The sequence below is a fragment of the Pelecanus crispus genome, chromosome 12, assembly GCF_030463565.1.
Source record: "Pelecanus crispus isolate bPelCri1 chromosome 12, bPelCri1.pri, whole genome shotgun sequence".
NCBI classification, from domain to species: domain Eukaryota; kingdom Metazoa; phylum Chordata; class Aves; order Pelecaniformes; family Pelecanidae; genus Pelecanus; species Pelecanus crispus.
The window spans coordinates 20,914,626-20,928,813 of record NC_134654.1 but is presented as its reverse complement, the minus strand read 5'-3'; the positions used below and the strand labels follow the sequence as shown (position 1 = coordinate 20,928,813).

Below are 14,188 nucleotides of genomic sequence, written 5' to 3'. Positions count from 1 at the left end.
TGGGTGTGCACAGCCTTGCATGGGGCCACGGGGCAGCCAGACCCGGAGTTCAGGCACGTGCAGAGAAGGGATGAGCCAGGATCGCCCTGGTTTCTGTGGCCTCCCACGGATGGTGGGGCATTTTCAACCCATCCAGAGCCTGGGGGAGACCTGGAGGATCTGGTGGGCTGCTGGTTGCTGTTCACGCTGGATTGCATTGGGGAAAGGTAGCCCCCTCTTTAGGCCAGGATGCCTGGATGTACACTGAGCTACAAACAGAACTCAGCTGGGAAGCTGTGAAGCTCCTGCAGCCCCTTGGATGGGGGGCCCTGGGCAAGGAAGGAGTTTTGGGGCAGTGTCACCTAGGGTCTGGACGAGGTACTGGGGTGACATGAACTCAGATCTTTTGCTCTACTGCAGGCCCAACAGCGGTTGTGTGAGATGCTGCCAGGTGCTGGTGTCTATTACTTCCCGTGGGAGATCAACAGTTCAGTCCCAGAGGGGGAGGCGCTGAGGACATTTGGCAGGTGAGAAGGGTACGCCGGTCTCCTTGCAGGCCAGGCCTTTCGTTCACTGGCTGATCCCCCTCCCTTTGTAATTGTTGTATCTCTGCACCGCTGAGCTTCCCAAATCAATCATTCCCAGGTTATGCTGCTACGACCTGGCCCGGTCTGAAGCCATTCTCACTGCTCAGCACAGCTCAGTTCAGTACCAGGTCTGTGTCAACACCAAGTTTGTGGAGCCGTTCCAAGCCCAGCTGGGATCTCGCTACATGGTCCTGGGAGAGGCTGAACACAGGGAAGGTAAAGCTCCAGGAACCAGTGCCCTTTGCTGCTGTTCGTGGTTCATCAGCTCCTTCATGGCTCCCTGGGTGCATGATGAGACACACTGTCCCTGAGGTTAGCGCTGGCCAAGGCAAGCTCGTCTTGTGCTGCTGCCTCTGGTCACATGAGCGTGTGATTCAGGGCAGGAGCAGCCTGGCTCTCCCCATTGACCATGAGAAGAGCAACCCATATCTTGGTGAAAATCTGGTGCTTTGGCACAGATTTTGTTAGAAACAAGAAGCGTCTCAGCAGCATCACTGAGCTTGTGAAACCTGTGCTAAAGCCTTCCAGCACCACTGCCAGCCACCGCATCGTCTTCACTCCAAACATGGCTGATTGCAGCAATACCTCATTGCGAGCTGGCTGGGTTGGTCTTTGCCATCCTTGAAAGGCTCTAATTATATCCCTGTCCTCAGACACAGGGCATGAGGAATGCAGGCAGGCTCTGTCATTCAGGGCACCCTGTTGTCCTCTCCTGGGGTGCCCCGAGCATTACTCCAGCTGCATGGTGCTTTGTGTGCGGAGTTGAGCTGGGCTGGGCTGTGGGGTTGTGAAGCAAATCCCAACTGTTTTCTTGGCCACACCTGATAACAAGCATTTGCATTCATCCCATTGAAATCCTCGGTGGCATATGGAAAGCCACACTGCATGTGGCATCTAGTGAGTGACCTGCTAAGCCACTACCATAAAATTCCTTTAGAAAGGCATGTTATTTTGGTCATCACAGCTTAGGAGTGAGTTGGCCCCATGTTGCGCAGGTGGAAGAGGAGCAGGCTGAGATGGTGGCTGTGTCACCAAGGTTTGGCCCCTTTTGTGCAGCTCTGTTACCATTTGAATGCCACCGATGAACTGATGGTTATAGGCAGCACTGAGCCTCTTCTAAGCCCAGCTTTGTTCTGTCCTCTTGTCTGCACAGAGGCATTCAGAAATGAGCTTAGACCCATCTCTGATGATTTTTAAGACAGGGAAAACCAAAATTCATCCAGCCATGAAGTAGAAGATGCTGCATGGCAGGCACTGGCACCGATATGTCATGGGCTCACTGTTCCCCAGTGCAAGGGGAGTGCAGTGTCAGGCACCAGTATTTTGTAGCCAACAGGGCAGAGGGAAAGCACATCACTGAATTAACCTGCTCCTGGGCCTGCTGCTTGCCTCAGTGGATGCATGTGGCCAGTCCAGTCTCCTGCAAGTTCTCAGGCTATGGTTATTTGGCCAGCTGGAGCCAAATGCTGCCTGAGGGAAGCTGTCTGTTTTCCTCCGAGCTGCTCTGACTGTTTTTCTTTCTACAGAAACTTCCTGTTTATATTTCCAGGTGAGGGTCCCATAGTAAAGGCACGAATATTGACCTGCGTGGAAGGGATGAATGTGCCCTTGCTGGAACAAGCCATACAGGAGCAGAGGAAATACTTCAATGAGAGGCAGAAGCGGATGGGAAACAGCATGTCCTGACAGCAGCTCTGTCCTTGCACTGGACAGAGACCATACGCTGGTCCTTGCACTGCCATTTGCAACAAATGTATTAAAAGTAAATGTAGAAGGTGGGTTTGCAACATACTGCTTTTTGCCATGGCAAATAGCAAAGTAAAGTCAGTAAGCCGGGAAACACTTAAGGACTGTGAGTCAGTATGTGACTGTGGGTTGTCCACTCATGCCAGGTGTCATCACTGAAAATAGCTCTGGGAAGCAGGTTTGTTGTTTGTTTAAAAGGGTGATTAAGGAAAGGGAGTGCTTGAGTTACACTGGTCCTTTTGTAACACAAGGCTTAGCGACGAGACATGAGAAAAGGAGAAGTCTCTGTCCAAATCTCAAGTTAAACAGTTCACGCCCATGTGCACCGCCAAAGCACAGCAGGTTACCGGGTGTTGGCACATCGGAGGTAAAGGGCATTAGTTCCTTAGCCCTGTGTGGCTGCGGGTCCATAAGCGCATGCATTTGGTTACCGTGATTCAGCTGCCACACAGGAGCATTTCTGGCAAAACACTCACATATCTGGACCGACCAACAAAGAAAAAAGAAGAACAAAGAGTCACTATTTTCAGTAGCACCTGCCTCTTCGGGTTTTCAGGAGCTGGTGTTCCAAGGGGGAGGATTGACTTTAGCTCTAAAATAAATATTTGCAGTGCCCTGAGAACCGCCACTTGACTTTCTTCCTTGAGACAACTAATTTTAGGAGACCTTAAATCACTATTTTTTTGAAGCATCTAAAAGTTTTGAGTGATATTTTCTGAAATAAAAGATGAAAAGAGAAGGCAGCTTGTCTCTTATTGATTAAAACTTCTTTCTTGCTAAGGCAAATGCATTAGGCCCTGCAGAAACCCCATGGATGATGTAAGAAAATTTAGTGATATGCAGCTTTCCTCCTTCTCCTAAGTACTGGGTGTGTTAAGGGAGTGCTTGGCTTTGAAAAAGTTGCAAGAAGAGGAGATGAAGTTACATCAGAGCCACCTTGGTTTAAGAACATGGTGCCAGGCCCACCCAGCAGAATTAAACCATCAACAAAAAGACAGAAAATCACTAATGTGAGGTGAGAATAAAATGTTAGTGCATGAGAGAGAAGACTCTCCTGTGCTATAGGAATCCCCAGATTTGGAGTGAGCTGGGACTGTGGTTTGCAGGGGAATTCAACCACATGCAGCCTTTTTTAGACTGGATATAAGGAAGAAATTTTTTTACAGTGAGGGTGGTGAAGCACTGGAACAGGTTGCCCAGAGAGGTAGTGGAGGCCCCATCCCCGGAAGCATTCAAGGTCGGGTTGGACGGGGCTCTGAGCAACCTGATTGAGTTAAAGATGTCCCTGCTCACTGTAGGGGGGTTGGGCTAGATGGTCTCTAAAGGTCCCTTCCAACCCGAAGCATTCTATGATTCTATGATTTTCTGCTTTTTGCTCAGATTCTCTGGTGAAATGTTTAGAAAATAAGGACTGAAGCCGTACAATGCACAGCAGCAGATCAAAATGTAATAGGCATTGGCAAAGTCCCCTGTTAACCAGCAGGCTTGATTCAAGGGCTTGAGGTGGCTCAGTAATTACAGTGCTTGCTTTAATCTTTAGTTAGCCTTATGTTTTTCTTCACACAGTTAGGAAGATCCAAAAAGCCCTGGCTCGGCACACTCCCTGTTCAGCCCAACTCCAAAAACATGATCTCAAGAGGCAAGATTTTAACCTGGTTTTGTAAGAGACAATGATGAGTCTGTCATGATAATGTTTATGTTTACACCTCATCTCCTGTCTGTTCTACCTTCCTCCCCGTGCTTAAATTTTATCCAAATGGCCAAGTTTGCCAGAGAGTTGGGAATATCCAAGATGCCAGGACTGGGAATATCCATGATAACCAGGTTCCTACAAGTGTTATGAAAAAAAACCCCACAAACCCAACCAGCCAGGAAGAGGAGAGCAAATTTGGCAATGACTCCGGATGGAGATGTGAGTCCACACTCAACCTTCACAAGCCACTGGAGAACCCACACAGGAGTTTGCCGTGGCCATGTGGATCCCTCTTCAGCCACAGAGCAACCACGCAATTGGCGAAATCAGGATCAATTTAAAAAAGATTTTGAGCTGGTGGCTCAGCAGTGGACTAAATCAAGTCCTTTTTAGGTCACCTAAAAGTTGGGGTCTGCACTGAGGGCCCACGAAGCTGGTGGGCTGCCATGTGCTGCTGTGCCCACCCAGAGACATGGAGACCACAAGCCCTCTGGAAGACAGTCCCTGTGGCTCTACCTTTCCTGGTGCCACGATGCATAATACTTTTTTAATCTTATCTTCTGTCAGCTGGCAAGTCAATGATTAATCTCCCCCGCAAGGACATCTTCCAAAAGGCTGACCAAGTGGCACAGCCCACAGTGGGGGCGGCTCAAGGGACAATTGCACAAGACAAAAAAAACCCAACCAAACAAAAAAAACACAGACCAAAAAAAAAAAGATATTCCTGCTGTGTGTTTGACCTGAGCATGTCCCAGAGAACCCTAATTACACACCACATCCCTTGACACCAGGCACTGTACAAACAGAGCTGCAGAGCTTCCCTTGGCCCTCTGCAGTCCCTGCTGCCTTTCGCACAAGTCCAAGGCACCCCTTTACATCCATTTTGCTCAATTTTTGCTTTAGCCAACAAACTCCACTACCTTGGTCACAAGCAACAAGTTGGTGCATGGTGTGTTTGGTTCTTTGTGTCTGCCCAAAGACCCCCAGACACCCACCAGCATGCCCAGGCAGCCCTGCCTGCCTGCGGCTGCCCCAGTTAAGGCAGGAAGGCAGGTCCCCGTGCTGGGGGAGGCGCAAGGGGGGACCCAGACCCTAAAAGCAGCTCAAGGGACACACAAGGAGAGCAAACACCGTCTGCATGTTTGGGGTTTTTTCCCCCCTTTTTTTTTTTCCTCAGAAGGCAGTGCCAGCTGCCCCCGGCTGCCATTGCAAGGCTGAGGCAGCGCCATGGACGCCTTCCAGGAGGTGTTTCAGAAGGTCGAGAAGATCGGGGAGGGCACCTATGGCGTGGTGTACAAGGCTCGCAACAAGCGCACAGGGCAGCTGGTGGCCCTCAAGAAGATCCGCCTGGACTCGTGAGTTGGGGCAAAGGGGCTGCCATGGCTCGGCCCAGCTCAGGGCCCACCCGGCCCGCCATGGTGGCAGGCCGGCTGCCTCCTCAGCACGGGGGCAATAAGGTGCCGAGGTGAGAGGGGGATGAGGAAGGCAAATGGCGCCTCAGGGGCCGGCAGTGCCATCTGTGGGGGGACGGCTGCCAGCTGAGCCCTGCCAGCAGTGGCTCAGCCCCACCATGGGAGTGAGCAGGGGACCCCTGAGCCCAGCCCAGTGTCCAAAATGGCACGAGAGGCTCAAAAAAGCCTGACATGAGGAAAAACAATGTCTCTATTGGCTCATGCAAGCAGCTAGGGCCTGACCCAGCACTACCTGGTTCTGGTGCCATGGCCCAGGGCAGGGGGAAGTAGCCGCCATTTTGGGAGGTGGCCTCTCCGTCAGGGGTGTGGTGCCAGGGCCTGGTGAGGCTCAGCCTCCCAGCAGGGCCGGCTTCAACCCGTCCAGGGTGGGGACTGAGCAGATAAAAAATTATCACTGTTCCCCTGGGTCGGCCCTGGGCTGTCTCCACAATGAGGGTTGTCAGTGTGGACCAGGGGCCATGGTGGTGGAACTGCACCCCATGGCAGCCCCTCAGGACAGTGGAGGTGGCTGCCTGAGGGGCAAAGAGCTTTCATCTACCCCCACCTCTGAAAAGTGAGGCTTGGGCATTTAAACCATTGCTTCTCCAAATGTGCCCCCAGGTGCTCCCAAACAAGCTCTACCCCTCAGTTTGCACTGTCTAGGTCACCCCCTCCATCTCCTTCCCCACAGCTCCATTTCCCCCTGCCTCACCCCAGCCCACCCCACACGCAACTCCATCCCAAACCCAGGGCATCCAGTGTGAGAGACCCTCCCCTGGGCAGGCGATGGGGTACAACGGAAGGGAGAAAGGACACAGGACCCCAATGGGCTGTGAGATCCCACTGGGGGACGGGGTGCCATACAGCCTGTCTCTGCTGCAGGGAGACAGAGGGTGTCCCCAGCACTGCGATCCGAGAAATCTCACTGCTGAAGGAGCTGAAGCACCCCAACGTAGTCAGGTAAGACATGGATGAACCCTCCCCATCAGCATATTGATGCGCTCCTGCTTATCCCCATGGTGAGCTCTGGGTACAGGCAGCAAGAGGGGCCTTCCAGTCCTTTCCTGACTGCACAGAAAGGAGCAAAATAAACAGGAAAATGCAGGAATCATTTGCACTTCCCTGGTTTGCAGCAATAGCCCACAGCACTGTTACTTCGCCCCAGCAACATAGGCTGGTCCAAGCTGCTGCTGCCCCATACTAGATGCCACTTTTATATCTGCCTGTCTCTGCTTCAAAGGACTTACAGAGCAGAGACATCTGTGGAAGGAGGGATGTTTGCGCAAACAAGGTCTTCCCACACACTCTGTAAGAGACTAACACTCCTGCATAGCATGGATTTCCACACAAAGGTACTTGCACTTCTTTTGCAGGCTCCTGGATGTCATACACAGCCAGAAGAAGCTCTATCTGGTGTTTGAATATCTGAGTCAGGACCTGAAGAAATACATGGACTCATCCCAAACTGGAGAGCTTCCTTTAAGCTTGGTCAAGGTACAGTGTGAAAGCAGCACTAACAAGCAGGGCAGAGAGCATGTGTCCTTCCTGCCTTCTGCTGCGCAGAGCCAGCACTGAGCTGCTCTTACCCAGGCTGCATCTGGAAGAGATTCATCCTTGGCTGGAGGCATTCAACCTCTCAGATCTCAAACATTTCAGCTGGGAAAACCTCCTGGCACTATTGCTAAGCACATTTGTTTCCCAGATGTTTCCAGGCTCTTCAGCCCATCTCACTGCAGAACAGGCTACTGTTAAAAGGATGACTGAGGGATCTATTGCTAGTTGCCTTGGTACAGAGTAATGGATGGGTGGAAGGGACTGCCACTGCTTGGACTGGAGTCTCTCTGTCCCCATCTAGGGTGGGAGCAGTTTGTTTGCATCTCTGAGTAGTGGCCTGCAAGCCTGGTGTTGCCTTATAGCAAGGTCTTTTTTCCCATTCAGGTCTGTAAATGATCCAAAGCGTGTTGGTTCACATGATCCAACCTTTGAAGTGGTTTCATCGTGGCTTTGTCTGAAATCTCTTCTCTCCTTAGAACTACGTTTTCCAGCTGCTACAGGGTGTGAGCTTCTGCCACTCGCACAGAGTCATTCACAGGGACTTGAAGCCACAGAACTTGCTCATTAACGAAGCAGGAGCAATCAAGCTGGCTGATTTCGGACTGGCAAGAGCTTTCGGAGTCCCCCTGCGCACATACACTCATGAGGTATTGTTGAGACTCCCTGCCACCTGAGAGTGGGGTACACAATCCATAGTGGGTGAACAACAGCAGCGTCACAAGCTAGTCATCCATAGCTGAGGCACAGCTGTGCACAAACACATGCTCTTAACCTAACCCACAGCTAAGGGGTTACCTCATGTTCCCACAAAGTGTGCTGACTGCTTCTACCCTAGCCTGCCTGCAAGCTGGGTTCACACCTTCTCTGCATAGGGTATATTTATTTGTTCCGGAATGTCTTATGAAAGAACAATCTGTTAATCCCAATCTTGCTGTCACTAAGGTGTCTGTTAATTCAGCATGGCCTTGGCACACTCTAATTTGTACAGTTGCTGCATTACAGCTGAGAAGAGAGGATCCCATGCCTCTAATTTCATCAGGGAAACTAGACAAAGCTTGTTTGTTGGTTCTTTACCAGGTGGTGACTCTGTGGTATCGAGCCCCTGAAATACTGCTGGGATGCAAATACTACTCGACTGCTGTGGATATCTGGAGCATCGGCTGCATCTTTGCAGAAATGGTAGAATGGGTTTAAATAGTCTCTTTAATGAGCAGGGAGGATGCAGCTGCAATGGGAAGTGGGGAAGAAGGGACAAGACGCAGAACATCTGTGATACTGTGGTCCCACCCTGTGCTGGGGTGTGTATTATGGAAAGCCCATGTTGAGGGTTTGCTGATCCTTAGCTGGGGGCTCAGAAGGAAATCTGCCACCTTCAGGGGCCTGGCAGAAGGCAAAGAAGCCTCTGTAGTCCGGCTGCAGTATATGGGAATGTGATGCCTGTCCTTGCTGGAAGGGGTCACTTCAGTCTTGTTGCTGCAGCATTTTGATCCTGGGAGGAGATGACTCTCTTGCAGATGTCCCCACAGTATGCTGCAGAGAACTAGCACTTCATAGCATGGCAGAGTGGATCTCCTAGGGATCCATACTCCACTTTGAAGAGCTTTTGTTATCCCTGCAATGTAACAGCACTATCCCTAGCTCCCAAAGCCCCCAGGCTGCAGATCAGCAGAGCCTGGGCAAGTAGGCAGGGAGGGAGCTAGCCTGCAAGAGCAGGTGTTAGGAAACTGGAGAGAAAGAGGGGTAAGGGACTGGCTGAAAGAGGACAGCCTCAGAGGACCAAAGATCCATGGAGAGAAGCTGGGGAGAAGCAGACAGACACCCATGACTTTCCCAACCACTGCCTGGCAGAATTGCTGTATTGTAACTGCCCTAGTCTGTGCAGTTGTTTGCATCTGCTGTGACAAAGGGTAGCCTGCAGCAGGAAATAGGGCACACAGCTGATGGAAAGGTGGGAACTGGCTTTTTTTTTCCTCCTCAGGTGACCAGGAAGGCCCTGTTTCCAGGGGACTCTGAGATTGATCAGCTCTTCCGGATCTTTCGCACCCTGGGCACTCCCACCGAGGCAACCTGGCCTGGGGTGACCCAGCTGCCTGACTACAAGGGGGGCTTTCCCCGGTGGGCAAGGAAGGAGATGAAGGAAATTGTTCCCAACTTAGATCGAGACGGTAGAGATTTACTGGTGGTGAGTGAGGGCTCAGAACAAGACCCGGAGACAGACAGGACCTTTTCAAACTGGGCAAAGAACAGGGATGTTTGGGACTGATCTACCCAGAAGTGCATTAGCTGATCTGGCTCTAATGCTCATCTCTGCCATTGCAGAAACACCAAATCATCGAATAGGGCTCAGCCCTGGCTCTCAAGTGGGGCTGTCAGTGCAGGTTCCTCTAGGAAACCACTGCATCGAGGGTCAAGAAACCCCTCTAGCATAATCCCCATGGTAACTTCAGCTGTGGGTTACTCCTGAAGCCCAGAGAGGGGAAAAGGCAGGACCAACATCTGCATCTGGGCCCAGCCACATGCAGGTGCAATTGATCATTTGTTTTTCAAAAGCCTAAATCTGCCGGGTTTTTCTCTTGGCAGCAATTGCTCCTGTATGATCCTAGCAGGCGCATCTCAGCCAAGGCAGCCCTCAATCACCGGTACTTCTTCTGGAGAAGCCCTCGGAGCCCTGAAGAGCAACGTGCGCTGCAGAGACACTACAGATGAGAAGACACAGCTCTCCCCATGCGCTTGCACCTCCAGGTAGCGGTGCAGGTCTGGTTTTGGGCACTTAGCAGGGGGCTGGCTGGGACCCAGGGTCTCACTTCTCCTGAGGAGCCTGGAGGGGGACATTCTTGTGTTTAGGGACTCTCAGCCTGTTGCTGGGGGAAAGTTTGTCTAGGTTACAGCCAGTAGAGCTGTTTTGAAGAGGTCATGTGCAAAAAGGAGGGGGGTACTTATCAGCATAAAACACTGAAATGTATATGAGGGAGCGTCTTCCAGAGGTTTGTTTGTCCTTGCATTAGTCAGCAAGCTAAGGTGACACACAGTGATTTCTGTCTCTCCAGCACTGGAGCATCCCCAGGTCTGTCAGTGGCAGTTTCTGACACCAGGGCGTGCTGGAGCTCCACTTTGAGTAGGGGAGTGCTTCTCTGCTCAGCCCTTTGCTGCTGTTACCAAAGACTGGGCTTGTCAGCACTAGACAAGTTGTTTAATCTGAGCTGTTTAACGGAGCTGGCATTCTGCTGTTTCACAAGCTGAAGAGCACTATCAGGTGTCTTAATTTGTGCCTCAGCTGGGACCAAGAAGCCAAAAGATCCAGCTAGCATAAAATACTTGTTGCATATGGCTGGAAACAGTAACAGCTAAAATGCTGGCTTTCCATCATCGGTCCAGATGTAATGCTGTTTCCTTTGCTTTATTGTCTTGGAAATGTTTTTGCTGTTCAAATGTTTGGAGAATTGTCACTTACTTTTGGTGTGGTTTTGACATCTTCATTTTTTTTCTTTCAGTACAGAAAAAAAAATAAAGGCTTGTTGTTTGTTCAGAAACCTTGGTGTTAGTTTGGCACAAGTGATGCAGGAGAGTCTGGCTGGTCCTTTTTTCCACAGAGCTCTTCTCCCTTTATCATCTCCTGCACCCTTCCTTTTATCTTTTTTTCCAGCCCAAATCCTTGGCACACGCAGAGATGTGGTCTCAATTCTGTTGTGGAATGAGTGGCTGATAGTTTTGCAGCCCAGTGCTGTCTTGGTATGGTAAGGTGGGCTTGCTTTCCATCAGAGGTTGCCACAAATTTCTGCACTCCTGTTTTCAATGCATCTGCAAACATGTGCCCTCCTAATAACTATGAGCCTAAGGACTGATCTCAGCACAACCTGACAGCTCCCCAAAGCTATCACATTCCTAGAGTCTCATGACAGATAAACAATGCAGTAAAGGAGAGAGGCAGCTGCACACACAGCTGTAGCACAAACCTCCCTCCCCAACTCCACACCTGCTAGATACCAGAGAGTTTGCACAGGGGAGAGAAACCTTTAGACTCCCTCCTGAAAAAGCCCCTCTCAGCCCAAGACCTGCCTGTCTAAAGCCAAGTCTGTTGTTCTTTGGCTTCCTTCGTCATTCATTCCTTCTCCCCACCCACAAAAGGCAGTGGGTGGCTCTGCTTAATTCCTGACATCAAAAAGACGTTTGCCATCCCTACTGTAGCAGCCACACCTCCTGACAGATCCCCAACAGTGAAATCCTGGGACTTGTTGCTCACCTCCCTCCAGGCCCTGCCACGCTGCTGGGCTGTACTTCCCCTGCAGGTTTAGAAGCCACCAGGACCTGGGGAGCTCGCTTGCCTCTGCAATTTGCACACATTAGTTTTTTGGGGGGCGGCTGGTGGTTGCTTTGCTTTTTGAAGGTGTCCTTACAAGTCATGCTGGAGTGGCTGCCTGCAAAAAGCTGACCTGCTCATGTTTGGGAGGGATGGTTTTCTGATTGAGCAGGGGAAAGCAGGCAGCTGGGCTCACACAGCAGCCTCAAGAGCCATGTGGCAGGAAAATTGAAGCCCTGCTGTGCTCCTGCAGCATCTCCTGGCCTCTGTGATAACACCCAGCTCGCAGGGCACATTTCTGAGACATGGATGAATTCTGCTATGGGAATCATTTCCCTGCCTTTGCATACATGTTTTAAAGTAAATTCATTTTGTACAGACAATACGCCGTTGTTTGCTCTCTGCAAACAAATGCTCATTTTATACCAGGCAAACTGCAGAAGAATTGTTTTCTTTTTAAAAAGATCTGCATTAAGAAATAAATACCAAGGACATTCATCCAGTCCAGAAACATAAATAAGAACCTCATCTAGCCTGACAAAATGAAGCAATGAGCTGAATTTCAAACATATATGACCCAATCCCACTGCCAGCAAAGGGAACCAACAACAGCTGTGTTGAAATAACCGCTCTGGGAAAGCCATGATGCAGCGCTATCATCCTGTACCCAAGAAGGGAGGAAAAGCACTACCTGGCTCCTCCTGAGCAACTCCCAACCCTGCCACACAGCTAAGCTCTGGGGAAGCCCCACAGCTGTGTGGTGCTTCCTATGGACACATCAAGAGGACATGATGTGAGCTGCTTTCTGCAGATGAGGACCACTTGATAGCAAAGAGAAGGATTTATTAGTGACATTTTTTCAGAAACAAAAGGCAGACCAGCCTTCAAGGAGACTGCTCAGCTGCCTAATCATCTCTTAACGCCTTCACCAAGCCCTAGGTAAATACCTTGCACCACACAGTTAGGGAGCACTTTATCCAAAATGATTAACTGAATGCCTAATTACCAGAACTCCAAGTTCCTTAGTTACAGAGCATTCCCCAAAACTATTTAATCAGCACTTCAGGAAAGAGTCACCACGTGAACATCATACTGCTTTAAAAACAAGCATGGTTTTATCTCATTTGCAAGGGGAGCAGCCTTGACAAAGGCAGCCCTACAGCCGAGCACCCTGCCCCACGGAGCTGGGCGAGGGGAAGGCTCACAGCAACCTCACCTGTTGGGCAGAGCCGAGCTGCAGAAAAGGCAACAGCCCCATTGCTGATGGATCCTCCCTGCTTTCAGCCAGCCGAGGGGAGCAAAGGCAAAGCACAGCAAGGCTGCTCCCAGCAGCTTTGAAGAGCTGGGACCCCAAGGACTGCTGGGAACCGCACTGATCCACGGCTTCTTGGTTGCACTAGGAAGTGATCCTCACCTGGCTGTGCTCCTGCGCTCCAAGGGCTGTTGGGCTTGCCCTGGCAGGAGGCCAGGCCAGGGTTTCTCTCCTGATGTGTCCCCTGGTCCACTGCAGCCCAGTTCCAGCCCTTGCTGCTGGATCAGAGCAGCCAGGAGGAGGATGCACAGTGCCCCATGTGCCAACAGTGCTCCACCAAGAGGAAACAGGCTGGGAACAGATGCTCTAGAGTGTGTGGAACAGTTTTCCCCATTGTAAACCAACAAACTGCCCCATATTGATCACGGCAGCTGAGATGGCCACAGACACCAGCCATAGGCCTGACAATAAACACAGACCCTGCAGAGCATGGGACAGAGCCTGGGCAGATCTTAGACTGGAAACTTGGTGTTTCCATAGCTGGACTCAGATGTTAATGCTGAGCAATATCTACCAGCAGGAAGGCAATGGGACCTGTGATTGTGCTGAGCTTGCCAGCATGGGAAGAATTTCTTCTTGGAGCCCAGATTTCAAATGCCAGCTAGGCTGTCTGAAAAGAGAAGCTATGCTGCTGCTCTGATGGGGGACAGTGGGAGAAAACCTCTACCCTTATGTATTATTTTGGAGGGGTTGGATTTCCTAAGCAGCAGCAGCTAAAAGAGCCCTTGAGAGAGGGGAAGAGCAGCTTATGTCAATAGAAGGTAATTTTTCTCATCCCACAAAGACATGGGACTCTGCAGAATAGGGTAGTGACTAGGGAAGAACATTTCCTCTCTCATCTCAACAGGGACATGTGGGAGTTAGGACCTGCTCATTTCAGCAAGGCCTGAGCACTGGAAGTGACACAGAGGAGTGAAAGCTTGCCTAAAGAAATAGCAAATGCAGATTTTCAGGTACTGCTGGGTGGATCCTGCAGCCAAGGCCAAGGGCTGTAGAAAGCAGTTTCACATCACCGTTGGCTGCAAGCATCATCAGTCAGCTACTGAAGGTCATTCCTTTCCTTGCAACACATCTGCCTCTATACAGGTACAGGACAAGCCCCCAAAATCATCTACTTCAACAGGGTTTGGTTTGGTTTGGTTTTGCTCAGGGCTTGGCTTCCTCTGCCAGCAGCTCAGTGAAGCAACCCAAGTCATTGTACAGCCAACACCATCACTGGTCTGCAGCCAGAGATGCACCAGGGACAGGCAGCTGGAGGGGACAGCGGGGCTGCTCCATTTGGTAGCTGCCTGCACTTAGACTGGATTAAACATAACATGGAACTGCACCCTTTGGCGACCAAGTCCCTCTTTCAGAGGTGTCCAAATGACTAGGGAGCAAAGTCCCATTGGTTTTCAGTTTTAAAGACAAATATAACAAAATCTTTAAGAATACAGACTTGCATGCAGAAAGAAATTAAGGGGGTTCAGTGCTGTGAGATCAGGGGGAGCAAGACTCTGCAAACCCTTTGTAGATTGGCCTGCAGGGCATAGGATTGCACGGGGGGAGGACTAGCCATGCCTTCGGCCA

The 14,188-nt window shown here is 50.8% G+C and overlaps 2 protein-coding genes across 2 annotated transcripts; both read left to right on the top strand.

Annotated features, from left to right (window-relative positions):
- Positions 1 to 417: 417 nt before the first annotated feature.
- TEN1 (TEN1 subunit of CST complex) lies at positions 418 to 2,252 on the top strand. Its single transcript, XM_009481404.2, has 3 exons — positions 418 to 506; positions 625 to 782; positions 2,116 to 2,252. Exons 1-3 carry the CDS (start codon positions 421 to 423, stop codon positions 2,250 to 2,252), a joined length of 381 nt encoding a protein of 126 aa, XP_009479679.1. The 5' UTR covers positions 418 to 420.
- A 2,980-nt stretch (positions 2,253 to 5,232) lies between these two features.
- Positions 5,233 to 9,716, top strand: CDK3 (cyclin dependent kinase 3). The gene is made up of 7 exons (XM_009481400.2): positions 5,233 to 5,360; positions 6,339 to 6,416; positions 6,830 to 6,950; positions 7,487 to 7,657; positions 8,088 to 8,189; positions 8,989 to 9,192; positions 9,591 to 9,716. Exons 1-7 carry the CDS (start codon positions 5,233 to 5,235, stop codon positions 9,714 to 9,716), a joined length of 930 nt encoding a protein of 309 aa, XP_009479675.1.
- Positions 9,717 to 14,188: the final 4,472 nt, after the last annotated feature.

What these genes read in the sequence shown, in the direction of transcription:
- TEN1 (XM_009481404.2), top strand. Translation starts at nt 421, where the DNA reads ATGCTGCCAGGTGCTGGTGTCTATTACTTCCCGTGGGAGATCAACAGT. An exon ending in GCGCTGAGGACATTTGGCAG is followed by an intron (nt 507 to 624) that starts GTGAGAAGGGTA and finishes AATCATTCCCAG; the next exon opens with GTTATGCTGCTACGACCTGG. An exon ending in AGAGGCTGAACACAGGGAAG is followed by an intron (nt 783 to 2,115) that starts GTAAAGCTCCAG and finishes TTATATTTCCAG; the next exon opens with GTGAGGGTCCCATAGTAAAG.
- CDK3 (XM_009481400.2), top strand. Translation starts at nt 5,233, where the DNA reads ATGGACGCCTTCCAGGAGGTGTTTCAGAAGGTCGAGAAGATCGGGGAG. An exon ending in AAGAAGATCCGCCTGGACTC is followed by an intron (nt 5,361 to 6,338) that starts GTGAGTTGGGGC and finishes TCTCTGCTGCAG; the next exon opens with GGAGACAGAGGGTGTCCCCA. An exon ending in TTCCTTTAAGCTTGGTCAAG is followed by an intron (nt 6,951 to 7,486) that starts GTACAGTGTGAA and finishes TTCTCTCCTTAG; the next exon opens with AACTACGTTTTCCAGCTGCT.